The sequence below is a fragment of the Spea bombifrons genome, chromosome 2 (genome assembly GCF_027358695.1).
Source record: "Spea bombifrons isolate aSpeBom1 chromosome 2, aSpeBom1.2.pri, whole genome shotgun sequence".
Taxonomy (NCBI): domain Eukaryota; kingdom Metazoa; phylum Chordata; class Amphibia; order Anura; family Pelobatidae; genus Spea; species Spea bombifrons.
Window position 1 is genome coordinate 6,007,275 of NC_071088.1, and position 16,211 is coordinate 6,023,485.

Sequence of the window (16,211 nt, forward strand, 5' to 3'; positions counted from 1 at the left end):
GGAGGGAAGGTAGGTTCACATTATGTTTCTGTGATAGGAAATATTGGGGGGAGGTAGGTGCATATTATGTTTCTGTGACAGGAAATATTGGGGGGGCTAGGTGCACATTATGTTTCTGTGACAGGAAATATTTTTTTGGGGGGGTAGGTGCACATTATGTTTCTGTGACAGGAAATATTTTTTTGGGGGGTAGGTGCACATTATGTTTCTGTGATGTCATGCATATATAATTAATTATGCAATTTAGCATGGCCGGTATTTTTTTGCAAGAAAGGTGGCAACCCTACTCATACAGTGCAGACAAATTTAACAATTACAGACCCAAAACTCCAGCGCCCACTTCTTAGACCACCAAAAACAAATTAAATTACGAGCAAGCAAATAAATCGCTTTGCTCCTTAGTTGATAACACTATCTTAATTCAGAATTCTAGACAGAACCACCATCAGCTGCAGATTATTCAATGTATCTACTACTTATTAATATACAAGGATTAGATATTAAAATCAAAATTTTACATTTGTTTCTTACACTGTTTTAAGTCTACTCCCCTTTGGGCATATATCTATCTCTCTATATTTATATCCACTTTAAACATATGCATTACATATTCTTGTGAAGGTGGAGATTCCTTCAAATTTGTTAATTATTAGAAGTGTAATACCAAAATACCATAGTTAAAAATTAGTGCTGATTTCAAGTGCAGCAACCATGAAAACACCTTAACAACATTCCAAAAATCAAATACAATAACTATAAAACAAAAACGATTCTTAAATATTGTGCACATTTAAAACAAAAATTAGACGCTCTTTGTTTCTTCCGTCTTTCCGTTATTATAAAGCAGAAGTCCTTGTTTGTTGTAAATGTATTTTTAATTAGAGCCTCATTTACTGATTTAATTTTTAATTAGAGCCTCATTTACTGATCGTTTGACAGCCTGGACTCCCCACTGACAAATTTAAAAAAATTAAAAAATATATAAAAAAGATAATAATCATAAAAATTTTTTAAAACCTTACATCCCATTGCCCTAGCATAACATCTAGCCAGTATAACCCTCCTGCCCCCGTTCACAACCCCCAAACCCGTTAAGCCATAGGCATAAAAATTATACAAAAAATGTACACCTTATAGTATGTTCCCTATAAGTGCTGGGAAAGTATGGGAAATCTATATAAATTAGGTATTTCTGAAATCAGGACACCTGAATTGATAAGCTTGGAGGGGATTTTCCATCACTTTACCTAATTTTGTGGGGATTCGTGAGGGACAATTTTAAAAATATTAGGTTTTTTCTCTAATTGTCGCTAGTTTTTACTAAATTTCTCATTCTAAATTTTCAGGTAATTGAAAACCCAATATATAGTTTACATGGGTACACTATTCACAGGAAAGGAGAATAATCGGTAAACCGACATACTTGAGGTACTAAAAACCCCTGGGATTGAAGGGGTTAAAGCGCCTTTTCGCTATTATTTTTTTGCATTGTGTGCAGTTTTGCGCAGCCCAATTAGCTGTCAAAAAAACGTGTATTTTTCATCGCCATTTTATAAAATATCTGATTTTCTTTTACCCATTCTGCCTCTTTTTTTTCTCACTTTCGGCATACCGTTGAAAATATTGTTTCCCATCGTTTTAAGTTTCACTTGCTATTTTTTTTTCCATCACTTAAATATAGAAAAATCCAATGTTCCTTTACAGGAAAATAATTTACAGGGAGGATAAGTACTCTTTTTCAAGTTTACCAGCAGCGGGGCAACTTTTAGCCATCCTGCGTCAGACTTTTCAGTTGATCAGGTACCTGATTTAAAACATTCATAGAAGACTCGGCCACGTCTCGTAACTTCCTTGCATCTACATCTCAGAACTTGGTCGGACACTTTCTGTCAAACATTCGCCTGTGATTCCAGCCCGTGGTCTCTCAGCCAACTCTTATTGTTTCGATGGAACTTTACTTAAACCAAATGATTGAGACGGACAGTTTTTAAAGTCATACCGGCTTGTTTTTTCAATGCCTTTTCTGACTCCCTTCCCCTCTTTTTTAAACGCTCTATTCTAATCCAATCATTTTACATAAAATAGCAGAATGCCCATATTTATCAAATACATGGGAGAAGAGGGTGGGCAACAGATACTCGCAGCTCCTAAAATGACCCTACACCTGATTTTAGCCGAAACTGGTTTTATCCGGAATACCGTGGTCCTGCAAATTTTGGGTGAACCAAATGTGGGACAAAGTGCATCCTGTATTCCTTCACAGTATTATGATAGATGCCTGATTCTAGGAGCTGGGTATTTCTTTTACCCATTTTTGAGCGGTTCCTCCCCCCTCTAAAATATTTTTCCGCTTAGATATCATAATTGTAAAATATTCAAATTCTTTCTGTTCTCTTTATACTAGGAACGGTGGAATTCCACGAACGTCTGCGATTAATCATTGTACTCCCAGCGACAGTAGCACCGCTATGTATAATGTTGTTATTATTATATCTATGGTAAGTAGGATGAACAAGAAGAGGTCTGAATGATCCCAGCTTATTCATGTCAGTTATCACTATGGTTTAGTAAATGTCGGGTTGCACACTGTGGCTCACAGCCTCCTAAGTTATGTATTTTGGCCCCTGTGGTGGGACATGTGGACAGGACGGTCATCAAAAACCTTTCCTATAACGAACACAAATATCCTCAGGATTTACAGTCTAATGCAGATGACGAGCATTTAAACTCCTGGTGGTGTCTCTAAACACCATAACCCAGGGAATCATCCAGTTTCTGTATGAGGGCGAGTAGAGTGGTGTATGTCCCATGGGTGCTGCCTTTAGTCTTCCCCAGCCGCCCCCCTCCACCATGGCGGCCATCCTCAATGGCTGCCATCCTCATAGCGAAGCGCTGGGACATGACATCATATACCGCGTCTTTTACTGCAGTCTATGGAGGCTATGCTGGCTTGGCACAGTCCTCCACGGTTTAACTGGGCAAGTTGGTGAGATCATCCTTTGTAACTGGTCCATTGAGAAGAGACACAGCAGGAGTCCTGAATGCCCAGGTGGGTGATCTGTGCCCCTTTTTGTTTGACAGGAGGACAAGTCAGCCTAGGTACATCGGTGGGTGGATTGTAGATGGTGGATTGTAGACAAGTGTCTCATGAAACTTCCTAAATGTTTCTTACTTACCTTTATCTCAGCACACGTATTAATCAGTATTTTTATTATCGTTGGGATTTTTTTCTCAGATTGGTTGAACATGACATTTTTTTATTTTCTAGTTTACTCAACCCCAGGAAAAAACAAAAATCCCAAGGAATTAGGAATTTGGAAATGTGTCACATAGAGAAGTAGGAATGTCTACTCAACCATGAACATTAAACAGCTCAGTCCTACCAGGAATTGTGCAGAAGAAGCAATTTTCCAAACCGTAAGACCAGTTAAAGGCCAATATTTGCTTAATGGAAGGAATCCTGATCAGAAGATGGATTTAACAAAGTACAGAAGGCAACCTTATTTGAAAGGAGGAGAAATGTTAGAAGATCTAAAACTAAAAGGTCAGAGGCTTAGATGTAATGTAATGAAGTTCTAGGGTAGTAGGTAAATGGAACAGTCTCCCAGCAGAAGTTGTGGAGGTTAATACAATGAGTGAAATTTAACGTGCCTGGGATAGATAAAGCTGTCCTCACTATAGGAACTGACCAAAGACAAATTGGGGTTCAAACCCCTTACATCAGCAAAAATGGGCAGACTAGATGGGCCGAATGGTTCTTATCTGTCACCAAATTCTATGTTTTCTATGCCAGTTTTCCACAAAAATAACCCCGTGATGTTAACAAACGTCTTTAAAGAGCTCGCTTGTGCATCAAGTTGCCTCCAGGGCCCCCATAGGACATGCAGACTTCACCTTCGGGGGGCCTATGTAGGATTGCCACATTTTGCCAAGCCATTTTCTGGACACTCTTTCAGGTGTGGCCATGGGTGTTATTTGTGAAAATGTTTGGTTTGTATTTTGTTGAGACAACTTGCTTTCAATTTTCGTGCTCTGGTGTTGTTGCCGTGGTGTGAAGACTAAAATGCTATTTATTTACAAAATGTTACAAATATCTCTTTGTCAATGTGTGTTCTTGTTACATTTTGAATTTTAAAGCTATTTGCTAACCATTTTTTTTAATTTTTGATAAGAATTTTAATAAAGCATTTTATAGAGCATATATTGTGGAAAGACATCTTACAACCAACAAAAGTTTGCTTATAAATGGCTATATAGGATAGCAAAGTGTGAGCGAATGTCAGCGGCAATTTATAATCACAGATCATATATAGTGTGGAATTTTGTCAAAGTTTACAAAAGTTTACCCATAAAAGACTATATAGAATAACAAGATATGAGTGCATGTCAGTGGCATGAACAGAGATATTATGCACCGATGGTGTTACTATGGAAAAAATAGTTCAGGGGAGTAGGAAAAAGGATAACGTAAAAGAGATGAGCAAAATGACCTAACCTAAAGGAGATTGGTGCCTGGTGGTGCAAAATCCTCCACCCAAGGGTCTCAGATATGGCGGTATAGATTTGAGGTCTCATTTATTTGGGCTGTCATTTTCTTCATTCTGAGCCTTAGGAATATCTGTCTCCCAAGTTTTATCTATCACCAGACAAAGCACAGTGGAAACATCCGCATGGATAACATCTCAGTTGTCCATATTATTATGTGTAATATAACTATATTATATTTTTAGTATACTATATTAAAAATAATTTTAAACATAAATATTATGTTCAGAATGGTGCATTTGTCCTTTAAAAGCAGTACCTTCATTGGCCACAAGATGTCGCTACACACACAGCACTTCAGTTTCCTCCCTTTCTTTTGCTTCTTCTCCTCTAATTCTGTTTTCTTCCTCTTTCCTCTATTTTTGCTCTCCTAGTTTTTTTCTCTCACCATCTCTCCCCCCTTTTTTCCCTTAAATTACATCGTATTCGAGTTTATAGTGCATAATAATATTTACTATAGAAATACTGTATATGAAATGCAATATATGGAGATAAATGCACATTTTGACATATTGAAAAAGACATAGGCGTATGGTGTTGAGAGCATTGTTCATAAGAATTTACAGTTTCATTTGTCTTCTACAAATATCTGTGATAACATAAACTAAAAATGGATAGTGTCATATTTGTCTCAAAATGTCATCTTTGTGACTTCACTATACAGGTTCAACATAAATAGTTTGACCTACACACACACTTACCCTCTTACTCAATAGTCTCTAGGGTAGGGTGACCATATTTTATTTCTGCCATTCAGGGACACACTATGAAGCGGATGAGATCACACACAGGCGCATATTATATATGTATACAATATATATATATCACATATATATATATTCCTACGCCTATGTGCAGCAAGATGAGCCCATGCAGGGAAAGCCCTGTCTACACACACAGCTAGAGAGGACCTCATATAGGTCTAATAACCAAACAATGATATTATTATTAAACAGTGCAACACTCCAAAACTAACCCATGAGAAAGGCAAAGTGCCGAAACATTGGGGGGTCTCCATGGAACAGCTCTCCTGTCACTGCTTATTATTTTGTTTCATTCATCTCTTGGTATTTTTTCTATTATATCTTATTTAAATGACTTGTTTCTGTGCACCACCACACTTTTTTTGTGTGCAGAGCTCTGAGTTGCCTGACCTGTGACGTTCCCATGTATGTATATATATAAAATATATTTTACTATAATATTGAATTATTCTCTTACTTTCAACTATCATCTATTACGCGAGCCCAAATGGTGGTCCACGTCGCGCATGAGGTCCCTCTACTGAAGCAGGGATACTTCCAGAGACCATACCTGAGAAACTTCTTCTTCTGGCTACCTGGAGCTCCTGCTGACATCGGTGGACAGTTCTACACAATTTTATTTTTTTTTTTGTTTATTATTACATTTTATTTCTTTAACCAGAATGTAAAGTGGTGATTTTTAGGCTTAGGTAATTGATTGAAATGCATTTTGTAATAAAGTAAGGAATTTTGTTAGGGAGGAATCCTCTCAGTGTTCAAATGTTTTCGCAACGTTCATAAGGACCTCTGACACTCTAATTTTAGCCTCTTGCCCGGACATTTCTACATTTGGAAATATACTACACCCCTGTACAGCAATGTCACATCTTGTGTTCTTTTTCCAAGCTTTACATGTTGAAATAATTCTCATTTAATTGTAACATTTTTTTAATGATGTTGTCCTGTAAACCAGGGTTCTTCAAACTTGGAGTCACGGGGATGCCCATCACTTGGTCACCCCTGGGCTCTCATTCTGCCCTTCCCGTACTAGGTGCCACGATGCGTTTTCACTTCCAAGCTCAGTTCCAAAGAAAGAAGTAATGCAATACACATAATGACCAGAACCATTTGAGTGACTACCGTCTTCCGAATATGTTTTTGGCCACTGGCTGGGTTTTTTCGTGGGCCAAACTCACCCGCTCTGGCCTGTAAGCATACGATAAGGCTTGTGTGAGTCTTTGCAACATTACAACAATTGGGTCGCAGGGAATTATGTCTAAAGAACGCTGCTGTAATCCATGGATGTTTTAGACGTCCTTTTCTTGGACTCCTTTCAGAATTTCTCCACATCCTCTTGATCTTCAGTGCTGGAAAAAAACTATGCTAGGTGTGGTCTTAATAAAATAATTGAACTGCCTCCTATTGTTTCTTGCTACTGTTGCTACCCGGCATCCTGCTTGCGTTTGCTTAATCTTTGCTGCCTTTCGCCTATTTTTTAAAGGTGCCAGAGCCAGAGTACTGCCACCTGCTGGTTACGTGGGGCTTCACACGGAGCTTATACACTTTAGCAGTTTGTGTATCCAGCCGGGGGCCACACACTAAAAAACAGGCTCTGCAGCATGGTACATGGGAGGCGCCATCGGGCGATGGCCCCAGGGAACTTGCCCTGTTTGCCCAGTGGCTGGTCCATGCCCAATATTAGGGAGGCCACTTTTTATTTCTGCTATTCAGGGACATACTATGAAGTGTATCTATCTATCTATCTATCTATCTATCTATCTATCTATCTATCTATCTATATATATATATATATATATCACATACACACTGTCACACACACATAAAATGCATGTTATATTAGTTATTAGGACGCCTTGGGGACCAGGTTGATTTCCGATTTCATAATATATTTAGATTATAATATACATACAAGCATTACAGTCATGAGCAGATTCAGAGAATTAACCCCTCTATTACCAGACATGAGCAGATTTAGAGAATTAACCCCTCTATTACCAGACATTACACACATAGTTACATACGCACAGTCACACAAACACATGACGTTATTTTTCAGATTTTGCCACTTAGGGGGGAAAAAATTCCTTCTTGACTCCAGATTTCTTCTTGGATCAAGAAGTTCTTAAATATTAATGGTTATTCTATCATTTATCGCGCTGTTTGTAATACTTTGAGAGTTTTAGTATTTTACAGCAGGTTTTTTTTCTTTTCTTAATAATGTCCTCATATAAAACTTAGCTTCTACTAAGTTCTTATACCCCCTGACATTTCATGTGTCCAAATCAGGACACCTAGGTGGGGTGTCTGGCAAGCGAGCCTCAGACATGGACAGCCACCCGCCTTACCCGAATGGCCACCTCGCTACTGCCGAGACCTCCATTGATTTTACAGCTCCCTGGGCTGGTCAGGAGCGATGAGAGGATCTCCCCAACCAACCCAAGGCTCACCATTGCCTCCAAAAGAAGGACTGTGAGTCAGCTACATGATAGTGTCTGAAAATCGGGACTGTCCAGATAAAACCAGTACTTTCGGTCGGTATAAGTTATGGACCATAACGTTAATATGAGAAGGCAACATTTCCAAGATTGTATCGGATGCTCTACTGTACTCCAAACCTCCTTGTTTATAACAACACAATGTTAGTCTTATTTAGGAGCTCAAGGCTGATCCACTGGCGTGATTCCCAAATTTCCTCTGGGGACTGGAGTCTGCTTCCTCGCGCTCAGCCCACCCCATTGTTACACCAGAAGGTGGCAGTGATATATAAGCCTTAGGTTAAAGTTGGAAAGTTAAGTTTTAGAAGGATGTCTACAAAAAAGTAATCGTCTTTTAGTGCTCAATATGGACTGGAAGGTAAGAAACGATCTACTCTTCTCATGTGTCGTCTACCTGTCTGCATTGACGTTCCTTTAGTGCTCTATCCAAAAATCAGAACATCTTAAAAGCCTGTCTATGGTCGCCTTCTCACTCTTTGCTCCTAACATTGCCTGTGGCGAGTATATGGTCCTTATTTCACTGTCGCCGTCGAAATGCCAGGGGCTAGGCATAAAGGGCAAAGGTGAGGCAATCGCTATAGCAACCGGTAGAACGTTTCTGCCAATTGTTTCTCTTTCTTAATGTTGCACCAAAATGACTTGCTACATTTGTCTTACTGACAGGTTGATCGATTAAATCCACTGATTTATTTAACACATGGAATAGCTGACGGCATAAATATATATATATGTATATATGTGTATATATGTGTGTATATATATATATATATATATATATATATACGGTATACTCTTTTAGCTGGCTGTGTTCCTGGGCTGTGCTGGGTTTGCACAGGAAACTAGTGATCAGCCGATAAGGATAGGAAGCACATACCATAGCATTTAGTAGGTTCTCCTTCTTCTCCTTCTGTATTAGTATGTTTTAATGTGTTAGTCGTTTTGGTCTTTTTACCTTTTCTTAAATATTTTATTATTCTCCCATGGTAACAGCGTTACAGAATCTGCTGGCACAATATATTATATATATATATAAATATATATATATATATATATATATATATATACATACATATATATAATACAATTTTGCTAAAACATCAAATTCTAAGAACTGTTAGTTCCTTTTAGTTGCAGAATACATTCTTAAACTGGGCACGTGCAATGCGATATTCAAAACTTGTTTATTCCTGGAAGATATATTTAGACAGAAAGGATAAAATGAAAAGGTTGATGTTAAAATCACTGCATTCAGACTTTTAGCCCTTCTCTAACATTTAATCAAGTTCATGACATGGCGGTAATTGTATTTTTTTTAATCCTTATTTTACCATTTAGTCTTAATTTTAATATTCTAAGTAATGCATTTAACATAAGCGACAATGTTATTTACATTTTTACCTATTTCTATGTATTTTTTTTTATAATAATACTAACAAAGTAATAATCATTATATACTAGTATTTATGTTTATGAATGGTCTTATTTGTAATATTTTGTATATACTATATGGGTTATTAGTAATAAATAACATATTATTCTGTTATGTACTATTTATTAACTATTTTTATATTTTTTTTCTTTAAACACAGACAGTGGAAAATAATAATTATTTAAAATCATTATTTAAAAAAAAAAAAAAATCCCTGCTACTTGCTAATTGTTATCTTAGTGTAAACTTTCCCTTTTCCTGTAATGGAAACAGGATGCCTGTTTAATTAATTAATTATTTTTTATCTATAAATAAAGAAGATTTATAATCATTTTTTCCTCTTGCAGTAAAATGGACAAAACACATGTATTTGTAATATTTACCTTGTCTAAATCTTAATCCTGACAGATAATTGTTTTAATTAATGATAAAAACACTGTTTTTGTGCATTAACCACGAATATTTACAGCCAACAAAAAAAGCTTAACATGCCACAAAATGAGAAAATAAGAAATAATCCAATTTAAAATTTCAATTATTTTAAAATAATTACATTTAAAAATTTTATTAGATAGTATGGATGAGATGTGATAAAACATATGTTTTTGATCGCTTGAGAATTTGAAACATTTAATTATGCTCGTTTGAGGTATAAATGTTTTTTTTTTATGGAAAAAGCATCAAAACCAATTATATAGGAACTGCTGTCTCCAAGTTCAGGTCAATGACCTTTTTAAAAGCCTTCATTAATCATAGCTATTTTTGACCACGATTTAAAAAATAGGAAGCGATTTTTTGCTGCATAACTTGAGAATTTTTACACTAAATTGGGAAGGACTAACTGAAGAGCCTATACAAAAAGTCACTTTTATCCTGTAGAATTCATATTATAAAACAAAATTGTTCGCAATTTACCTTATTAATATTATTGATTAAAAATAATATGAATGATTGCCATCAACCTTAATGAGATTTAAAAAAAAAAAAAAAAGGTTTGTCCCCAGGAACCCAGGAGGGGACAAACTTTAACCAGGTACACGGTCAGGATTTTAGGTAGGAAACAGGAAAAATGAAAAGTAAAATATAAAGTTTGCCAGCAGATAAGAACCGTTTGACCCCCGTCTAGTCTGCCATTTTTCCGGATATAGAGACTCAGACCTTAATCAGTCCTTGGTCTTGTCTTAGATTCAGGAGTCATACCACTTCTGCTAGGATGCTATTCCACTTACTAACCACCCTCTCAATAGTATAGGAAGAACAACCAGAGAGGGATGTGGGCTAATCCCTACTTGTGTAGAGATCAAAGCGTACTTAAGTATGCTTGTTCATGTTTAACTACCATCATATGTTTGTTTTTATTGTGTTTACAACCTTTTCGTGTTGTTCCAGGTAAAGGGAGACGGTATCTTCATCCTCTGCATAGTTTGTTTTGTCTGCGTGACGTCAATCGTAAGTGGTAAGAATGATGATAAAAACCTTCATGCATTACATGCAGAAATCCAAAAATAGGGGCGAAATGTGTTACAAGCAATCGTGTCATGTGTGACAATACCACCAGTAGCAAATATTCCTTAATAATACAGAAATCAAATCAAATGTGATCATGTAGTATTAAATCCAAATCAGATAATGTAGACGTCTGATACACTTTCCATGAGCCAGTTGTTAAATAAAAAGGAAATGGTTGTTACATTGAATGTATAAAGAATTATTTGCTCCATCCATCTGTCTGCCCGATTACATACAGCAATACCACTCAAAAAAAAGAACACTCAATAGAGAAAGTATAATACTCAAGAGGCCCCCAGGACACATCCTTCAGAAGGACTACTTCTTTAGATCGTAGTATCTGGCGTATACATGTAATTATGGTTATTTCTTTAAAACTGTATTATTGATCCATATTATCAGTTATGAAAGCAAAAAAAACCCCATTAAACACAGAAGTAAACAAACACGAAAATAAACATCAGCAAACACTGTGCCACATTGGTTGTGATGAGCTTCTGCTGTGGCAACAACCTGGCCTAGCATTAATTTAAAGTTTTCCTTCAGATATCATTAGACACACGCAGCGGAAAGAACATGCGAGCAGAGAACTCTGTGCTATCGTTACAAGACATGTTTGATAAATGTATACTGTATGTGTTTTTGAGTAGTAAGTTTAGTCTTTTGGGGATTGAGTATGATTGAGTACGCTTTAACACGCAACTTTCATTTTACCAAAAGTCTAGAATTTAGTCTAATATTCGCTGAGATTCCACTCTCCACTTCCCTGTTTCAGTAACATAAAACTTTTTGTTAACAATTTTAACACCTGGAACACACACTGACCCAATCATCCCTGTAAACAACCCAGCCTTTCCGCTACGCCGATGGCAGAATGCCAGTCTTAGACCTTAATCAAGCTGTTTTGCATGCAGTTAGCGGCTCTTTGTCGTGTATTGATACGTATCCTGTTCAGGTACCCTTTTAATATCCTGTTTATGTACTGAGGTTCCTTTTCCGTGTTTACATCTACTCGACTCGTCTTAACGTAAATATCTGCTGAGATTCCCTGGTTGTCTATTTCACCTCCATGGTTTATTTCTCCTGCTTGTCCTCGGACTGTTCCTCCACCGGCAGTGCTCCAAAAAGACGAAGTCGGATATTTTCTTAGCCGGGGAATGAATATACTCCACCAATGCTTCTGTTATATTTGTGATAGCACAGGGCTGCTACGGTATTCCTCGGCCATATCGACCCCCTAAGATAATGGCACCACCTTTCCTTACTGCTGAACAAAAAAGTCTTCTGATCTAGTTCTTTAGTTAATTGCGAACATAAATATTTGCAGGTCCAGACTGGCTATCCCAGCATACACATGGCAAATGCCCAATGGGCTGGTGGCTGACAGGACCACATACTTGCCCATACTGTCGCTCCAGTGCATGTCGGATCCTGGGGGGGTGCAGCCGGTAGCTGAATACTTTGTTTTTCTTGTTTTGACAGTTGACGTGCTGGTCGAAAGTCCTAAGCCAGCGAGAGTCGGTGAAAGCGTGACCCTAAAATGCTCCCTGCAAACACCAAACTTGAAAGTTAAACAAGTAACATGGAAAAAGTTTTCAAAGAAAGGAGTCACCCAGGTGGCTACATACACAGCGATATTAGGAGCTTTAGTTTCGTCTGAGTATGAAAAAGTCCTGAATATCACGGTGAAGAGTCTGCAGGCGACGGCCATCACCATATGGAAGACTAAAGCTAGTGATGATGGAACTTACCAGTGCATTTTCAATGTCTTTGCACATGGAGCCATTGTCAGGAATATTTCCGTTTCCTTATACGGTAAGAGAACAAGCCAACTGCTGTTGGCAAGCTTCCAAAAAGAAGTCAATTCATATATATTTTTTTTTAGATGAAGAAAATATGGATGCCCCATAGATTTGCACCTTTTCTGTAGTGACCTTAAAGATTCAAATTATAACATTTGATGTAAAAGTTTTTTTTTTAAATTAGCATGTTAACGTTATAGGTATATATATAGGTTTTGTCATACCTTTTGAATACATATACTGTGAGAAGCCATGTTTTAATTGTGCTATAGAAATAAAACATAATAATTAATAATAATTAATAATAATAAAAATAATAATACTTATATGCATATTTATATATAAGGAGAATTTCTGCATGGTGCTTCCCAGGCAGATAAATCATAAAGGTTCAGTGGATCAAAAAGTTGCTTATGAATTAAAATAGGCAGCGTAGAATTAATTATAATAAACCACCTCGTACGATCGTGGGGAGCAGCTATGTCAAGATCCTGTAAGGATCTGTGTGATTATTCCTCCCCTATCTTACCCTTCTCCGATTGCTGGTTCCTATGGTCTTTGTAAAGCATTGATGATGCTCTTTGAGCCACATTTAAGCTTCCTGGGAGTCAACTTTTCAACTAAATTAGAAGTAGAATATAGAATTAGTTTTAATACGTGCATTCGCTGATGCCCAAAGCTCGATCTGTTTAACAAAAATAAATAAATTCGATCATTAAGGGGAAATAATTTATGCTGGAAAAACCTGTGGGGTTTTATGTTGTTTGGGAGAAGAAAAAAAAGGGAGTTTTATATATTCTGGTATATCTCTAGTTTTATTTTCCTTTATTTTTTATTTGTTTCATTTTGTTTTTTTGGCAGAGCCTATCAAAGGATCACTGCAGAAATACAACGAATCAGCCGACGCGTTTCTGGCCAAGTGCGTGACCACCGGCTGGCCGTCTCCTGATATTTCGTGGATTGGTGTGGGATCAGGGCACACAAACGGAAGTTATTCGGAAACCATAAATGAGACAGCAACTTTTACAAACTGGATCTTGGTAAAGAAGTTACCCAAAAGTAATCTAATGGAACAGCTGGAGTGCAGAGTACATCATTTGGGTTATGAAACCATATATAAGATGCCCAAACAGCCACGTAAGTCCTTTACTGTCCATACATGATTTTGGAAACGTGTCTATAGTATCATTGTATATATAGGACTTTTCCCATGTATACAGCTCACTTAGACAATTGTTCTAAAAACTATAATCCTCGTTGGCTTCCAATTAACCATAGCTGTCACTCTACTTTAAGTTCCCATTTTTGTATATTTGTCACGCTTAGTCTGGTCTATCACCCAGGTTCTATTGGGCATTAGCTATAGAAACTATATGGAACCAGCTTTACTACGAACTTGCTGAGAGATTCTATATGAAAGGTATAGCAACTTGTCAAGTTGACTTGCATAGAGTTGGCAGTCAAGTTACAAAAATATCTCCAGATGGACTTCTCAGGAGGACATGAAACGACCCAGAAGTCCATTAAACTCAATGGGACAGCCTAGGCAACCAACTCGAAAGCAGTTGAGTTAAACTCCATGGTTGGTAACTCATCTCAGACTCACGACATCCAACTCAACACCAATGGCTTTCCCCGAGTTGAGGAGCTGTTGGCTAAATTTAGTTTTTTCCAGTGAGTGGACCTGTCTCTTTTGAAACCACCATCATGGGATTATCCTTTCACCCAACTCCTGTAATCATCCTAGAAAAATGTTTTTGGATTTTTTTAATATTAAAAGCTTATTAAAATAATAGTAAGTATTCAATAAATAAAAAATATTTATAATCATGTAATAATAATATAATAATAATAATAATAATAATAATAATAATAATGTTCATATTAGTAAACATCAGACTTTGATGATCCTAACAGGTATCATATTTTCTGTGTCCTTTAGATGCTAAATCAGGTCTCCAGCCGATCATTATTGCATTGATAGTTGGCCTTGTCTTGCTTGTTATCGGAGTTGTGGCTGCCGTAGTTTGTCGTTCAAGAAGAAGATCGTCTCAGCATCTAAGCCATTAATAGAATTCCCACCAAACAGGTGAATATTTTTTTTGTTTGTTTGTTCATTGATGATTTTGGTCTTTGAGAAAATACATAAAAATTCTGCCACTAAAATGATGTGATTGAATCAACTAGCAAGCCTTTTAGGGGCTTTCTTGTTATTGCCTCTGTGATGTAGCCCTGTGACTTTAAGCCTAAAATGTATAAGGAATAATTAACTTAAAAAGGTGTGCACGTCTTATACAAAATAGAAGGTGAAGGGGAATATTTAATCTGAAAGTGTTATTATTTTTTTTTATTTTTTTTTGTAAGAATGTAAAATTTGAATTTTAACACAATATTCTGTTATCTTCAGAAAGAAAAAAAATATTTAATTTTTTTTTATTGTTTTCTTTGCAGTTTTTTTTTCTGGCTACACATTTGTCCTCATTCTGTTAGTTGGAATCCTTACTGGACCAACCACTCTATCTCCAGACATCTGCTTTTTCTTTGAAGCTTCATTGCTATGTACCGTATATTGATGGCTCCTCGACTTGGAGAAATGGATCTGGTTCACGTTTACGTCAAGCACACTGGATAGATATTTATGTCAAGCCCACTGGAGCATGTAAGAACTTGATCACCTGAAGATAGACCCAATGCACCCTTTAACAAGAGCTCTCTTAGTTTTAGACAATGCTCCGTAATTTATCATCTTTCTTATGAAGCTGCATCTTTTAAACATGAATTCCAGTTATCACAAGGACTGTAAAAGCAAATTTGAGGCCACATCTGGACCTCCAACAACGGTGTTCATGACAGTCCAGTCAACCCAAGAAAGTATCCAGTGTGATGTCCAAAACCAAACCTTAATAAAGTAGAGCGAATGATCCAACTTTGTTGTGTGGTTGGCTGCAGACTGCTCCGTATTCTGGTGACTGGAGTCCAAATGAACCTATTTGGATTATGAAAGGATTCCACAGCAGTCAAGCTTCCGTACATATAAGAACGATCACTCTTTTCAGGTCCTAATAGCGGTCATGTCTCTCAGAAGTCCATAGAAATATTGGCGGAAAGCTGTCTTCATTTTTTTCATGTATTAAAACCAACGGCGTGGTTTACGTGCAAACTAATAACTTTTTATACGGCCATTGTACTATTAATTCTGTGTGTATCCAGCTTTACTCTAATTCTCTAATCCTAGTATATCTGTCCTTTCCACTTATGGACATTTGTTTAGCACATACACAAGTTTTAAAGAAAAGATGGATTATATGTGAGTGTAATTACATATATTTTAAACGGGCATTGTTTGGAGTTGGCCACCCACAAAAGTTTGGAGACTTCATCCTTATTGTACTGTTTTCTATTAACTCTGCTCATTGTTGGAATATATGGGACAATTATACTATGAATAAAGCAAAGGTAATCTATCCGGGACCAAAGGTTAGTCGTCCCTGTGTTAATGGGGCGGTCATTAATTTACTGAGTTAAGAAAATGAGCAGCGTTCTCATTAGTAAAACTTTTACATAGTAATTTATCCAGCTCGCTGTTTTGCAAGGTATTCTCTTAAAAGGACACTTACACCTTTAATGTATTTCCCATATAGATTAAAGAATGTATATTAAGGTACTT

The 16,211-nt window shown here is 36.8% G+C and overlaps 1 protein-coding gene across 1 annotated transcript; it reads left to right on the top strand.

Moving 5' to 3' along the window:
* Window positions 1-7,986: 7,986 nt before the first annotated feature.
* On the top strand, window positions 7,987-16,008 carry LOC128474490 (OX-2 membrane glycoprotein-like). Its single transcript, XM_053456840.1, has 6 exons — window positions 7,987-8,162; window positions 10,623-10,689; window positions 12,225-12,557; window positions 13,406-13,681; window positions 14,487-14,633; window positions 14,996-16,008. The coding sequence occupies exons 1-5, from the start codon at window positions 8,151-8,153 to the stop codon at window positions 14,612-14,614; spliced, it is 816 nt and encodes a 271-aa protein (XP_053312815.1). The 5' UTR covers window positions 7,987-8,150; the 3' UTR covers window positions 14,615-14,633; window positions 14,996-16,008.
* Window positions 16,009-16,211: the final 203 nt, after the last annotated feature.